The sequence below is a fragment of the Bos indicus x Bos taurus genome, chromosome 10 (assembly GCF_003369695.1).
Source record: "Bos indicus x Bos taurus breed Angus x Brahman F1 hybrid chromosome 10, Bos_hybrid_MaternalHap_v2.0, whole genome shotgun sequence".
NCBI classification, from domain to species: Eukaryota; Metazoa; Chordata; class Mammalia; order Artiodactyla; family Bovidae; genus Bos; species Bos indicus x Bos taurus.
The window spans coordinates 73,363,447-73,376,424 of NC_040085.1; the positions used below are offsets into that span (position 1 = coordinate 73,363,447).

General features: G+C 44.1%; 1 protein-coding gene across 2 annotated transcripts; it reads right to left on the reverse strand.

Moving 5' to 3' along the window:
• Positions 1-57: 57 nt before the first annotated feature.
• RDH11 (retinol dehydrogenase 11) lies at positions 58-12,307 on the reverse strand. 2 transcript variants are annotated; one of them, XM_027552239.1, is made up of 7 exons: positions 10,947-11,054; positions 9,996-10,114; positions 8,367-8,522; positions 6,857-6,961; positions 5,491-5,700; positions 3,697-3,892; positions 58-1,943 (listed from the first exon to the last, which is right to left on the reverse strand). In XM_027552239.1, the coding sequence occupies exons 2-7, from the start codon at positions 10,108-10,110 to the stop codon at positions 1,775-1,777; spliced, it is 951 nt and encodes a 316-aa protein (XP_027408040.1). In that variant the 5' UTR covers positions 10,111-10,114; positions 10,947-11,054; the 3' UTR covers positions 58-1,774. The 2 variants fall into 2 exon arrangements, with proteins under 2 accessions (XP_027408040.1, XP_027408039.1); XM_027552238.1 differs by lacking the exon at positions 10,947-11,054 and adding an exon at positions 12,154-12,307 and having other exon boundaries at positions 734-1,943.
• Positions 12,308-12,978: the final 671 nt, after the last annotated feature.

The window sequence follows — 12,978 nt, forward strand, 5'->3', positions numbered from 1 at the left end:
TTATCCTCATGAATGAGGACTGATTGCATAACCATAGTAACGAAAAGTGTTTTCCTCTTTTGACAGTAATTAAACTTTTATTTAATTGCTTTCTTCTGTTGACTCAAATTAAATTTGCTTAATTATTACAGGTTTTATTCTGGTAAATAAAAACATGGTAAATCATCAAATTTTTTATTTGTCATTGACAGTTCAATATAAATTAAGTAAAATATTAATTCAGTTCTGTACTATTATCAAAAGTTTTCCAATTTTTCCATAAAATGACCATATCTAAATATATAGTTTAATGGTCAAAACAAGTTCAACAAAAGATTATTTACAAATATGAGAAGACTATGGCCCTATAACTCTTTTCTCCACCAAAGTGAACATGTAATTATTAGTCCAAGAAAATCACAAACTCTACTAAAAGAATGTACTCCAAACAAGTGATGGGACATGTTTGTGTCCAATTTCTCAGACTTCCATTACTTTGGATAAACATTCTTCAAGTATACTATACAGCAGACATTTTAATCTTGTCATGGAAATGCCCTGAAAGAGTTTTAAAATGACCATAATTACCAATACCAGTCCTTAAGATAATTTTGCTGAATAAAGAAGTAGAGGGGATGGGGGACCATTTTTGCTTTTTCTGCCACATAGATTGACGGGAGCTTGTTCAAACAGTGCCTTATCATGCTTGAACACAAGGTAGTCACCCTCAATTCTTCTATTGCTGGATTTTACCATCTTTAGCTGTGCATTAAACACCACCACCACCCTTTTCTAGCCCCTTCATTGCCTTTGCATGCATTACCTTCCAGGATTCTTCTCTTTTTTGGACTTCTTCCCTGCTACCCATGTGCTTCTTGGGTAGAGTTTATTTCCCATTTGTATCAAAGACTGAATGACACAGGTCTGCTCTGTCTCTGATTATTTATCTGCACTAGGGTCCGTTTAATACTGTTCCTTTGTGACTATTTTGAATACTCCCAACTGCTTAAAAACACAAGCACACACACAAAGATATACTCAGGGACAATCATTAAATAGTCTTCCTCTTCTGGTTTTCTAAGAGAAACTAAGGCACAAAGAGGAAACCTCCATGAATTAGGGTCAGTAAGTGAAGTCAAGTGGCCAATCTTTTCAAACTGCCTTTTCCACTAGCTTCTTGCTGATTTGAGAAACAGCAGAAAAATGAATGAGTTTAAATTTGATGTTTATTTCTGCCTTTCCGCAAATCTCTGCCATCCAGTAAACTCCACCTTCTTAGAAAAGGAAGTTCTTCTGTGATCTAGGCATGGCAAAGATAAAGCCATGCCACAATCCAGATTCAGTGAAGAGCTGAAAGAATTCAGATGTTGGTGCCATGGTGGTTTTCTTAGGAGAAGAAGGACAAACCCTGCCCTTGAGCCAAGCCACTGGGACTCCTGGAGTTTAGCTGAGGCTAAATCATGCCTCCCCTTGAAGGTAGTTTGGTTCGGAAGAACTACACTGTGGACAAAGAGGACAGAAACTAATCCAAAGTGCCATCAATCAACCCCTGGCACAGCTTAGGTTCCCCTGGGTAAGAGGCTTCAGAAGGAAAAGATGAGCTTGGAGGTCAACTGAGGGTCTACTTCGCCTATATTATCTCTAGTAATGGGCAGTAATAGGAGCAAAATAACCTGGACAAATGCAAGGTGTTTGGATGAATCCGGCAGTGCACACTGGGCTTTTATCAGGCATCAAGCAGGCAAGGTTGGAAGGTTTGCTTCGTGCTCAAGGTTTTGGCCATCCTGAAGGAGAATCATTTTGGCAGGGTGTGCTGAGTAGTCTGCTTCAGGCTTCTCTTGGGTCCAGCTGCCATCATCAGCCAGTCCACAGGGATGCCCAGCAGGTCACAGCTGACATCCCACAGCCGCCTTGCTACCGTCTCATTACGAGCCTGTGCAGAGACCCATGCCACGTGGCAGTCACTGGAAGGGAAAGAGAGAGGCTTAGAACACAGGGTTAAGAATGCAGTCTGCCCTCCGCCTGGCGTAAGGAACACGACAGAAAAATAACCCAGGGATGACATGTGCTCTGGGTGGTTCACAGGACCAGTGTTTGTCCTACCTCTTCATTCTCCAGACTTTACCCCAGAGAAAAATGGGGTCAGAACCATTTTGGAACTCATAGACCACCTGGGATCAGAATGTTTATTTGATATATAATACATATCATTTAGTCTTTATATCCCCCTTGTGTGTGTGTGTGTGTATATAAATATTTAATTATAATATCAGTGTCTGGCTGATACCTGTGTATGTCCATCTTGTTCAAATATGTCTGTAAGGTCAACTCTATAAGATGCTGTATGGTGTCATGTGGCTGAGATACTACATTGCTCTTAGATGCTTGGAGCGATTAAAGAAGTGCTGCTTCTTTCTGCAGTGTACCTACAGTTATAACTGTAGGTTATAAAACTACAAAACTCAAAGAACAAGTTAAGTCAGCTTCATAACCAACAAAAGAAGGAAAAGATGATAGGAGAAAAGAAATGGTAACACGGGGACTTCCCTGGTGGTTCAGTGGTTAAGACACTGCCTTCCACCGAGGTGCAGGTTTGATCCCTGATTGGAGAGTTAAGATCCCACATGCCTCATTGCCAAAAAAACCAAAACAAAAACAGAAGCAATATTGTAACAAATTCAAAATGACTGTTAAAATGGTCCACGTTAAAAAAAAAAATCGTAAAAAAAGAAATGGTAATAAGGTCCCATCTGTTTCATATACGTTCTCTTCACTGTTGTAATTCCAATTATTTTAAGTCCCCATTAAATACAGGAGAGCTGTCCCAACTCTTTACTTCCCAGAAAAGTTTCTCAAGAATAATTCTTTTACTCTTTTTTCTCCTCTCTGCATCTAGTACACAGCAGGGATTCAATGAAGGGTTATTTTTTAATGATTGACTAAAGGGAATCATGATCTTTGAAGTCGTGTGAGGAACAATTTTTAAGACTATACCATTTTGGGGGCTCCCCTGGTGGCTCCACAGTAAAGGATCTGGCCTGCCAATGCAGGAGACACAGGTTCAATCCCTGGTCTGGGAAGATTCCACATGCTGCAGGGCAACTAACACCATGCATCACAACTATTGAGCCTGTGTCCTAGAGCCCAGGAACCTCAACTATTGAGCCCACTTGCCGCAACTACTAAAGCCCGCTTGCCCCAGAGCCCACAGACTCCGCAGCAAGAGAAGCCACTGCAAAGAGAAGCCCACGCATCGCAACTAGAGAGTAGCCCCAGCTCGCTGAAGCTAGAGAAAAGCCCTTGAAGCACAGCCTAAAATAAATAAAATTACTAAAAAAAAAAACCCTATACTATTTCAGGACTTTCCTAGTGGTCCAGTGGTTAAGAATCTGCCTGCCAATGGAGGTGACGTGAGTTCTATCCCTGGTCCAGGAAAACCCCACTTGCTCCAGAGCAACTGAACCCATGTGTCACAACTATTAAAGACCTCACGCCTGGAGGCTCCACAACAATGAGAAGCCCAGGCTTTGCAATGAAGAGTAGCCCTTGCTTGCCACAACTGGAGAAAGCCTGTACATAGCAATGAAGACCCAGTGCAGCACCTCCAAAAATAAATAAATAAATAATTTTTTTTTAAAGGATATAGTGTATCAGACAAATCCAAATAATTTCCTATAGGCAATAAAATTCCATCTTCAAAAACACACACGTTCGTACCTGAAATGGTTTCCGCTGAGAACTTCTAGACCCTCCGTTAAGGCACAGTATAGGCTGGTCTGGGCTCCCTGCTGTGGGGTCTTGATGAAGAAGGAGAAAATCCACCAGATCCATCTCATGAGGGCTGAGTGCCGAACCAGTTCAGAGTTGACTGTGCCAGGGTGCACAGAGTACACCGTGATGCCAGAGCCTGATGCTAGGAAGCCATATGGAAAGAGGAAGACAGGACTTGATGATGCTGAATGGCCAAAGAGGGCAGGAGACATGACCGGACATTTGCCTGCTGTGGACTCTGCTCTCCTGATGCTGTCACAACCACTCCTCACAGTAATGTATATTTTTACTTCACAGATTACAGTTCAGGCTGAGCGGGGCTATTAACTGTCAGGAAGCAGCAGAGCCAGGACCCACTCAGAAGCATTTGACATTGTTGATCACTGCCTTTCTAAAGCTGCCTTTTCATTGGTGGTGGTAAATCTCCAGTACTATATGGAAAGCTCTCTAAAATACGGTTAGAATTTCAGTTCCTTATGTATGGTATATACACAGTTAAATGTACAAGAAAATAATTGGAGAGGTGCAGGTCAAGTTGTTGACAGTGGTTTCTTGGGGCAGGCGGCGGAGGGGAAGCAGAAGAGGGACAGAGAAGAGTAAGTGGGGGGGGCGCGTTTCATTTCTAACTCTGTATACTTCCATATTATTGGAACATTTTTTCACAGTGCAAATTATTCATGCATTACTAGATTCATTTTACATGGGACAGCTGGATAAAAACTTGCTAATTATTTCTCTCTCCTGTTGGATGTGAACCACTCCACCCCCAGCCCCTAATCCAGTGTGTAGAATAACATGGGCCCTGAATACGTGGCTATTGAATGGCTGAATCAATGACTCTTCATCATGCCCAGGTTTCTTTCTTCGCATCACAGCTTATTTCCCACCTAATCCTCATCCATCAGGTGTCCTTACTTGTGTATCCTCTGCTCTTATCTGATCCTCACAGCTGGACCCATCTCTGCACTTCTAGGCCCCCCCTAGCACCCTGACCAACTTTTGGTTGATTTTCACCACCCAGTTCCCCTGATCCATCTACAGATGATAAAGGATATCACGCCCTAGGCATAGACTTTCCTCCCCATCTCACAGCTGTTCATGTGGTTTGACACTCCTGTTCCAGTGATGAAGCGCTTGTGTCTGATTCCTTCTGCCTGATCTGCCTGCCTCAAGTCTAAGCACTTTTAATTGTCCACGTTGGATTTCCTTACTCTTTATTGGAAATCCAGAGTAGACTGTGCTAAGGACCTCTGGTTGTGTCTGGAGACTCCCTTCCTCGAGCATACATTTCCCTTTTATTTGAACCTTTGCTGTTAGGGAGACCCCCTCACCCTCTATAGGCCCAGGACCTGTTTTATCCTAGTGTTTGTAGCCACTGCAAGTTTTGGTCCCTCCATTCTATCTAGAAGTCAAAAACCTTGATTTGCTCATGAGTCAAGGTTAAATTAATCATAACAATAACCCATGAAGCAGTCCCACTTTACATATGAGGAATTAAGACTTGAAAAGTTAAGCAACTTGCTGCAGGTCGTGCAGCTAGTAAATGCCAAAGTCAAGCTTTCAGAACTACCCCATCACCTCCAACATTCATTTGTGGGCTGTTTACTAAAACCATACCCAAGCAGAGCCATGAAAGCAGATGCTGTCTACAGATGGGCTCCATAAAACAGCTCTGATTCCTGTGACTTTTAGCTACTTCCCATTGACTCATGTCTCCATACTCACTACTTTTAAGCCTACCTTTTAGCCTCCGAGCCAGTTCCTGGGTGAAGAGAATGTTGGCTAATTTGCTGTGACAGTAGGCCAGACCTGACTGGTAGAACTTCTCGCCCTGCAGGTTATGGAAGTGGATCCTTCCCAGGAGATGTGCTAAGGAAGATACATTCACCACCCTCGATGGTGCTGATTCCTCCAGCTTTTCTAGCAACAGATGAGTCAGGAGGAAGTGACCTATGAGAAAAAGAATGAACAGATTTCAGGGCCAAGGTGGGGGTAAAGGGAGTAGTGGTGAGCCAGGCTCTGCTATGGGAGACAGAGAATCCAATAATAAAGCTTTTAACTTTTATTATTAACTACAGAACAAGTTCAATGAGAGTTCAGGGACATAGGAACAGCCAAAGACATAGACATCCTTCTATGAGAGGTCTAGATTATGTGAATATGAATTCCCCAGGCCAGAATACTGGAGTGGGTAGCAGTTCCCTTTTCCAGGGGATCTTCCCAACCCAGGGATCAAACCCAGGTATCCTGTATTGCAGGCAGAGTCTTTACCAGCTGAGCTACCAGGGAAGCCCTCGTGAATATGAAATCATATCTTATTCCAACTTTGAATAACATCACTGTTGCAGGGAGGAAGCCAATTCTGACCCTGTGATGGAACTGTCTCTTTGATTTGCTCTTTGCTGCTTTTGTTATTAAAATCATACAGAACAGTCTGCCTCGGAGAATCCTGCGCCTCTGCCTGGCTGTTAAACTAAAAGTGCTTTTGTTTAGAACCCTGTCCATCTGTGGATGGCAGGAAGAGGGAAATGAACACATCCCATGCCTGAGGCTTGCCATTCCAGCCGAGGTTTGCAAAATTAATGGTCTTTTTACTTTGCTTCCTTACCTACCCCCATCTCTGATCTATAATAGAACCTGGCATCCAGACCCTGATAAGATGGTTACTTTGAGGTGCTAGCCTGCCGTCTTCTCAGTCTGCCTGCTCCCTGATTAAAGTCTCTTCCTTGCCTCAGCACCTCGCCTCTCGGATTCACTGGCCTGTCGTGCAGTAAGCAGAGTAAGCTTGGACTCGGTAATAACTCTTTAAGAGCCTATGGCCTCCATTTGACGCCTGCCAAAAGGGTGGCTACAAAGAAAGTAACATAGCACCCACTCCAATTAGGTTAAGTTAAACTGAATGTGAAAAACAGATCAAAAAATGGGGGGAACCTCAAGGGAGCCTGAGCTTTCTGGCAGGACCACACTATTTATTAAATGAATATATTTATGGTCTGTTATGGCCCAGAGGTCCATTCACACCACAAAGAAAGCGCCACAAGACCTTAAGTTCTCCACTGAGAATTTAACTTTCCCTTTAGCTTTGGGATGAGACAAGATTTCTTACCTAAGTGGTTGACTCCCATATGCATCTCAAAGCCATCTGCTGTTTTGGAGTAGGGACACATCATCACTCCTGCGTTGTTGATCAAAATGTGGAGATGCTTTTCCTCTGCGGGGAAGAGGAGACGGAGTGTGCACGTGGCCAGCCACGGCTGTTACATCTTTGAAATCTGCCCCACACCCACGCTTTGAAAAGGGGATGCATGGCTTCAATCTTCCCTCTATCTTCCCTTCATATTTATTTTGTATTGTTTTTCATTTTAAGATGCTAGTTGAATCCTACATACTCTTACTACAGGGAAAAATTCCACATGACATGACCAAATGGCCTTTCCAATCTTTCCAATTCAGGATCTACTGACTCATTGCTTTTGGGAAGTGTTCTATCTCTCCCAATAGAAAAACTTCCCCAGCTGAATGAGAAATTTCAAAACAAGAGAAAAGCAGGATGTTTGGTACGCCTCCCTGCCACTTGGTTTCACGCCCCCAAAGAAACACTGGTTTCACCTCTGTTTCAACTGCAAACTCTCTTATGATTTCTTTTTTCATATCATTTGTAATTTTTGTCTAAAAGCATTATCAGTGGAAGTTGTTTTCCTTGGGAGGCCTAGATCCCTGGGTTATGAGGGAAAAAGTCTACAGAGTGCTCTTGGACTTGCTTTTGATGTGACACTACAGGATTTTATGTTAATTTCTCAGCTTAAGTTTCTTGCATCAGTTAGTGACGTGAATGAAATCCCCCCCGCCCCCATAAATGATGTCAGCCTGAAGTTCTAATTTCTTGCCGATGACCTTTTATTCATCCACCTCCTAGAGAGATGATAGGCTTCTTTGTCATATCCTTGAGCAGCTGGCCTGGGGTTTTTTTTCTAAGCCCCTGTACCGTGGACCAGATGACTGTTTGTGGATCCCAGCCTGACGTGGAGCCTCAGGTACAGCAACCCAGCCCTCAACATCCTGAGGCCTCATCTCTTATCTCTATACGGATATGTGGACTCCAGACCTTAAAGCCCATATGGAGTTCTGGTACACATACGAGATTTTTGGCTTTAGTTCTTATGCACTACTATGACATTTTGGGGTGAATTTTATTTGTTTGTTTATTTTTGGCTCTGCTGGGTCTTCGTTGTTACGTGTAAGCTTTCTCTAGTTGTGGCAAGAGGGGGCTACTCTCCTGTTGTGGAGAATGAGCTCTAGGAAGGTTCAGCTCACAGGCTTAGTTGCCCCGAGGCATGCAGGATCCTCCTGGACCAGGGATCGAACCTGTGTCCCCTGCGTTGGCAGGTTGATTCCTAACTGAGGAAATCTGCTGTGACTTTTCAAAGTCACTTTTTTCCCTGCCTCTTGAGGATTTCCCTTTGTTACTAATGAGTTCCATTATGAATCCAAAAGTTTTTGGTTGTTTCTTGTCTAGCATTTCTAGATGTCAGAGAGGGAGAGGAATCTTTTCTTTTTAGCTAAGTCTTCCATGTTGATTGCAAAACCCACAGCATAGTCCCTAGTTGGACACCCACCTTCTAAGAAGCGCTTGGCAAAGGCTCGAATAGATTTAGTATCAGCCAAGTCCAGTTTCCGCACCAACACTTGTTGGTTCCCTGTCATCATCTGGATTTCTCTGGCCACCAATTCCCCCTTTTGTACGTCCCGGCAAGCTAAATACACACGGGCTCCTGTCAATCAACATATAAGAGAGACAAACTGTTGGCTCTGTTTTGCAGTGAGCATCAAAGACTTAATTCTAATGTTAAATATTATTTTCTACTGTTTGTTTCTAAAAAGGGATTACCCCTGCTTCACAAAGAGGTATCTGATGAATAAATCAGGCAAGAAAAATAAATCAACACTTTTCATTATGTCCATTATATGTAGAACATGTACAACATTCAGACCAGCAGATCAGTGGGGCCTTTCAAATGTTCTTGAATTCCAAGCCTGGGAGGAAATAATGAAAATGGTCATCATGGCAAGGGATAAAATAGCAGTAGCAGCAGGAGACCTAAACTGAAGTTTCTCCAAAGAAGACAGAGGGCCAACAGGCACAGGAAAAGATGCTCAACACTGTTAATTATTAGAAATGCAATAAAAACTACAATGAGATTATCACCTCATACTCGTCAGGATGGCCATTATTAAAAGTCTACAAATAACAAAAGCTAGAGAGGGTGTGGAGAAAAGGGAACCCTTCCATGCTGTTGGTGGGAATATAGGTTGGTGCAGCCACTATAGAAAATAGTCCTCGGAAAACTAAAAAATAGAATTACCATATGAACCAGAAATCTACTCCTAGGCATATATTTTGGCAAAACTATAATCCCCAAAGATACACGCACCTTTATTTCATAGCAGCACTATTCACAAAAGCCAAGACAAGGAAAAACCCAAATGTCCACTGACAGATGAATGGATAAAAAAAGATATGGTACATATATACAATGGAATTCTACTCAGCCATAAAAAAGAATGAAATAATGCCATTTGCAGCAACATGGATGGAACTAGAGATTATCATACTAAGTGAAGTTAAGTCAGAAGGGGAAAGACAAATACCATATATCACTTACATGTAGAATCTAAAATATGACATAAATGAAGCTGTCTGCAAAACAGAAACAGCCTCACAGACGCAAGAACAGACTTGTAGTTGCCAAGGCGGAGAAGGGAGGAGGTTGCATGGACTGGGAGTTAGGGGTTGGCAGATAAAAACTATTACATATAGAATGGATAAACAACAAGGTCCTACTGTATAGCACAAGGAACTATATTCAATATCCTGAGATAAACCATAATGGAAAAGAATATAAAAAAGGATGTATAACTGAATCACTTTGCTGTACACAAAGTGATTAACACAAATAAACACAACATTGTAAAATCAACTATAACGGTGTTAGTCATTCAGTTGTGTCTGACTCTTTGAGACCCCATGGACTGTAGACCGCCAGGCTCCTCTGTCCATGGAATTCTCCAGGCATGAATACTGGAGTGGGTAGCCATCCCCTTCTCCAGGGGATCTTCCTGGGTCTCCTGCATTGCAGGCAGATTCTTAACTACCTGAGCCACCAGGGAAGCCCTAAATCAACTATACTTCAATTAAAAAACAAACAAACAAGTAGCAGAAGGGAACTGAAAGCAGATAGACTTGCCTCTTCGAGCCAGCTCTTTGGCGGTCTCCTTCCCGATGCCTGTGTTGGCTCCAGTGACCACAGCCACTTTTCCAGGAAGCTGGATGGTTGATGTACAAACCCCGCTGGACAGCATCTTCCTGCAGACAGAGGAGTTATCAGTTCTTCATTTTCTTTGCCTTAGCCAGAGGCTCCTGCAACACCCCCTTATCTACACATCCCAAGGCTGACGGCTGTTTTCGTTCCTTCTACTGCTGTCCTTTTACAGACTGAAGGAAGATTGGAGGAAACAAAACAAAAGTTTTCTGCTCTTAAGATTTTCTTGCTTAAATTTTTTCTGCTCTTGCTTAAGGACAGAAATGATTCTATTAAGGGCAACTTTAACTCTAGCTCCTTGCAGTACAAGAACTGGATGAATATTTGAGCTCCTGGTGGAGCTCTTCCTTGGGCTGAGGAAATCACAAGACTCAGCCTAGAAAAAGAAAGAACTGGTTCCCTGATGTTAATCGGTCCATAACTGGCACTTTATGGCCTTTATGGTTGAATAAAACAGCTTACCCAACAAAAAAGTTAAAAATTATGAAAGCTTGTCAACCTGGGACAAAATGAAAGGAATCACCCTCCCCCCTGCCCCCCAGCTCCCTACACATGAACAGTTAAAAATAAGGCAAAACATGACTAAATAAATACAGAGCAGAACTTGAGATTCCAGTCCTGGTTTAATCAGTACAAGTCCTTCTTCCTAAGCAATACACTACTCTACTTCTCCAAAGGAATGAATGCATAAACAGGTATTAGGTCTTAGATTGTCCTCTACTCTGCAAAGCCTGGGGACTCAATTTAAAAGAATCAGTTGACTGGGATAAGCATTTTTTAATTTAAATGTTTCATTGAAAATTGCACAGCACAAACTGCTCGCCACTCAAGTTCCTGCTTAGAACAAACAGGCCAATAAGGAAGCAAGGTGCCCACCAGCGGGTATCTTTCTCCTCAGACAATCCTCCCCGCTCAGTTTTCCCACGTCCATTCCGCTTCTCCTCCACAAGCACCCACGAGGACCTCAACCCAGCTGTTCCTTCTCCTTAACCAGCAGGAAAGAAAGAGACAACCAACTATGAAAGTCCAGCTCTGGTCCAGCCCCCACGACCTAGCTTGGTAAGTTGGGAACATGACCCTTGGAGTATAACTTTGATTAGAAAAATCTCTTTGAGGTATGAGCAGTATTTTCAGTTCAGTCGCTCAGTCCTGTCCGACTGTGTGCGACCGCATGGACTGCAGCACGCCAGGTTCAACTTTTCACTGAGATTCTGTGTGGATCAGAGGATGCTGTGGCGGAAAAGAGAGAAAAAGGAGCGTATTCATCCGAGTATCGCACTCGTGTGAGCTTCTAGAGGTGGGAGCGCGGCGAGTTCAGAGGAGGAACAACAAAATGGGAGAATCGGCTCGAGCGAGGAGAGGAATGAGGAAGGAAGGAGTGAATGTGTAAGAAACTGCAGAGAGTGATCTAGCGCGCCTTCCAGTTCCAGTCGCACCTTGACTGCATTTCCCTTCCACCCTACCCAATCCCTACCGAGGGAAGAAGTGTTCTCTGCAGTCACAGGTCCACCGTCACTACTGGTGATTTACTCAGAACCAATCAGCAGGCTGCCTGTCCGGCAACTCGCTGCTGATTCTCTGGGGCACTAAGCCAGCCATTGGCTGATTATCACCTGGTGCAGAGACCACGGCCCTCAACTTCTCCTCCTCACCCCAAAACCCCAGGGCAAGACTCGGGACCGCCCTCCCCCACGCCGCCCCACCCCTTACTTCTGCTGCTAAGGCATGTTAGAAGACAAGAGTGATGAAACCCTTTCATCCTTTACAGCATCTGCCCAGAGGAAAAGCCAGTCTAACAGCAACAAAACAGTGGGGCTGCAGATGTCACGACTGGCATCGAGGAAACAAAGCAGGATGTTCCGGACTGCAGCCTCTTCCCACGACCTGGGGGTCTCCTGATCTCGCCCTCTTCTCCCCGGGCAGCTCGACCCCCTCCGACCCACCGAACATCCCCTACCTGGAGACCCGCAGGGAGTTTTCCTGTCCTCCTTTTGAAGCTCAGAGCTTCGATGAGGATGTATGTCTCCCCTCGCCCCGCGCCCCGCAGATTTCTCTAAGAGGAAGGCAGTACATTTGCACAGACCTGATTTGGGGTGCAGCGATGTACAGGAGAAAGGGGAGAAGGAGGAGCAGGAGCAGAACCCCAACCATCTCGCCCGAAGGCAGGTGCGGCTGCCGCAGCCGCAGCGAGTTGCCCCAACTGTGCTCGCCGACTGCTGCCTCGCCTCCAAGACACGCCCTGGTAAACTACGAAAACCCGGGGAGTAGAGCCTTCTGGGAAATGTAGTCCGAAGCTCGGCATGTGCGCTCCTAATTCCCAGACTCGGAGAGAAGCTGAATCTTGCCCCAGATACGCAAGGACTCCCCAACCGGCTAGGATCTAAGACTTTTGGGACCATCCAACCAGCTCTCCCATGGCCCCTCTGGCCACCGTGAAATCTCCCCAGTCCTTTCTACCCTGAGCCCAAGTCCAGACCCTGGTTCAGGTTTCCCTAATTATGGTTAGTCGGTTACCGCATGTTTCTTCTAGAGGTCAAATATTGGCGTCAGGAAAATGTTCTAATAAGGCTGATTACACGGGAGAGGAGCGGTTGGAGTCTGACAGTTGGAGGGGGGTGGGGGGTGGGCAGAAATTCTTTAGGGATTCCTTCACCCAAAGGAGCAGAAACAATCCGTCCCTGAAGACATTACAGGAGAATCACTTCGTGTCTTTTGAATTATAATGAAATAAAAACATATCATGAAATAGAAAGTATAATTTTCCTGGTGTTTGAGTGTTAACTGAAGATAGAATATAGTTCTCTTGAAGACTTGGGTTATTTTAACCCCCAGGGTAGCAGTGGATTTCTCAGATTAGCACAAATGGTTTTGCCTACTTGGCAAAGTACTTAATCCTGCCTTGCATAAA

Bases quoted from the DNA above. Each gene is read 5' to 3' on its own strand.
- RDH11 (XM_027552238.1), bottom strand. From the start codon at position 12,221: ATGGTTGGGGTTCTGCTCCTGCTCCTCCTTCTCCCCTTTCTCCTGTAC. The intron at 10,115-12,153 runs GTCTGTGCAAAT...CTCTGTCTGCAG, and splicing joins ATCGCTGCACCCCAAATCAG to GAAGATGCTGTCCAGCGGGG. The intron at 6,962-8,366 runs GTGGGTGTCCAA...TCTTCCCCGCAG, and splicing joins TGCCAAGCGCTTCTTAGAAG to AGGAAAAGCATCTCCACATT.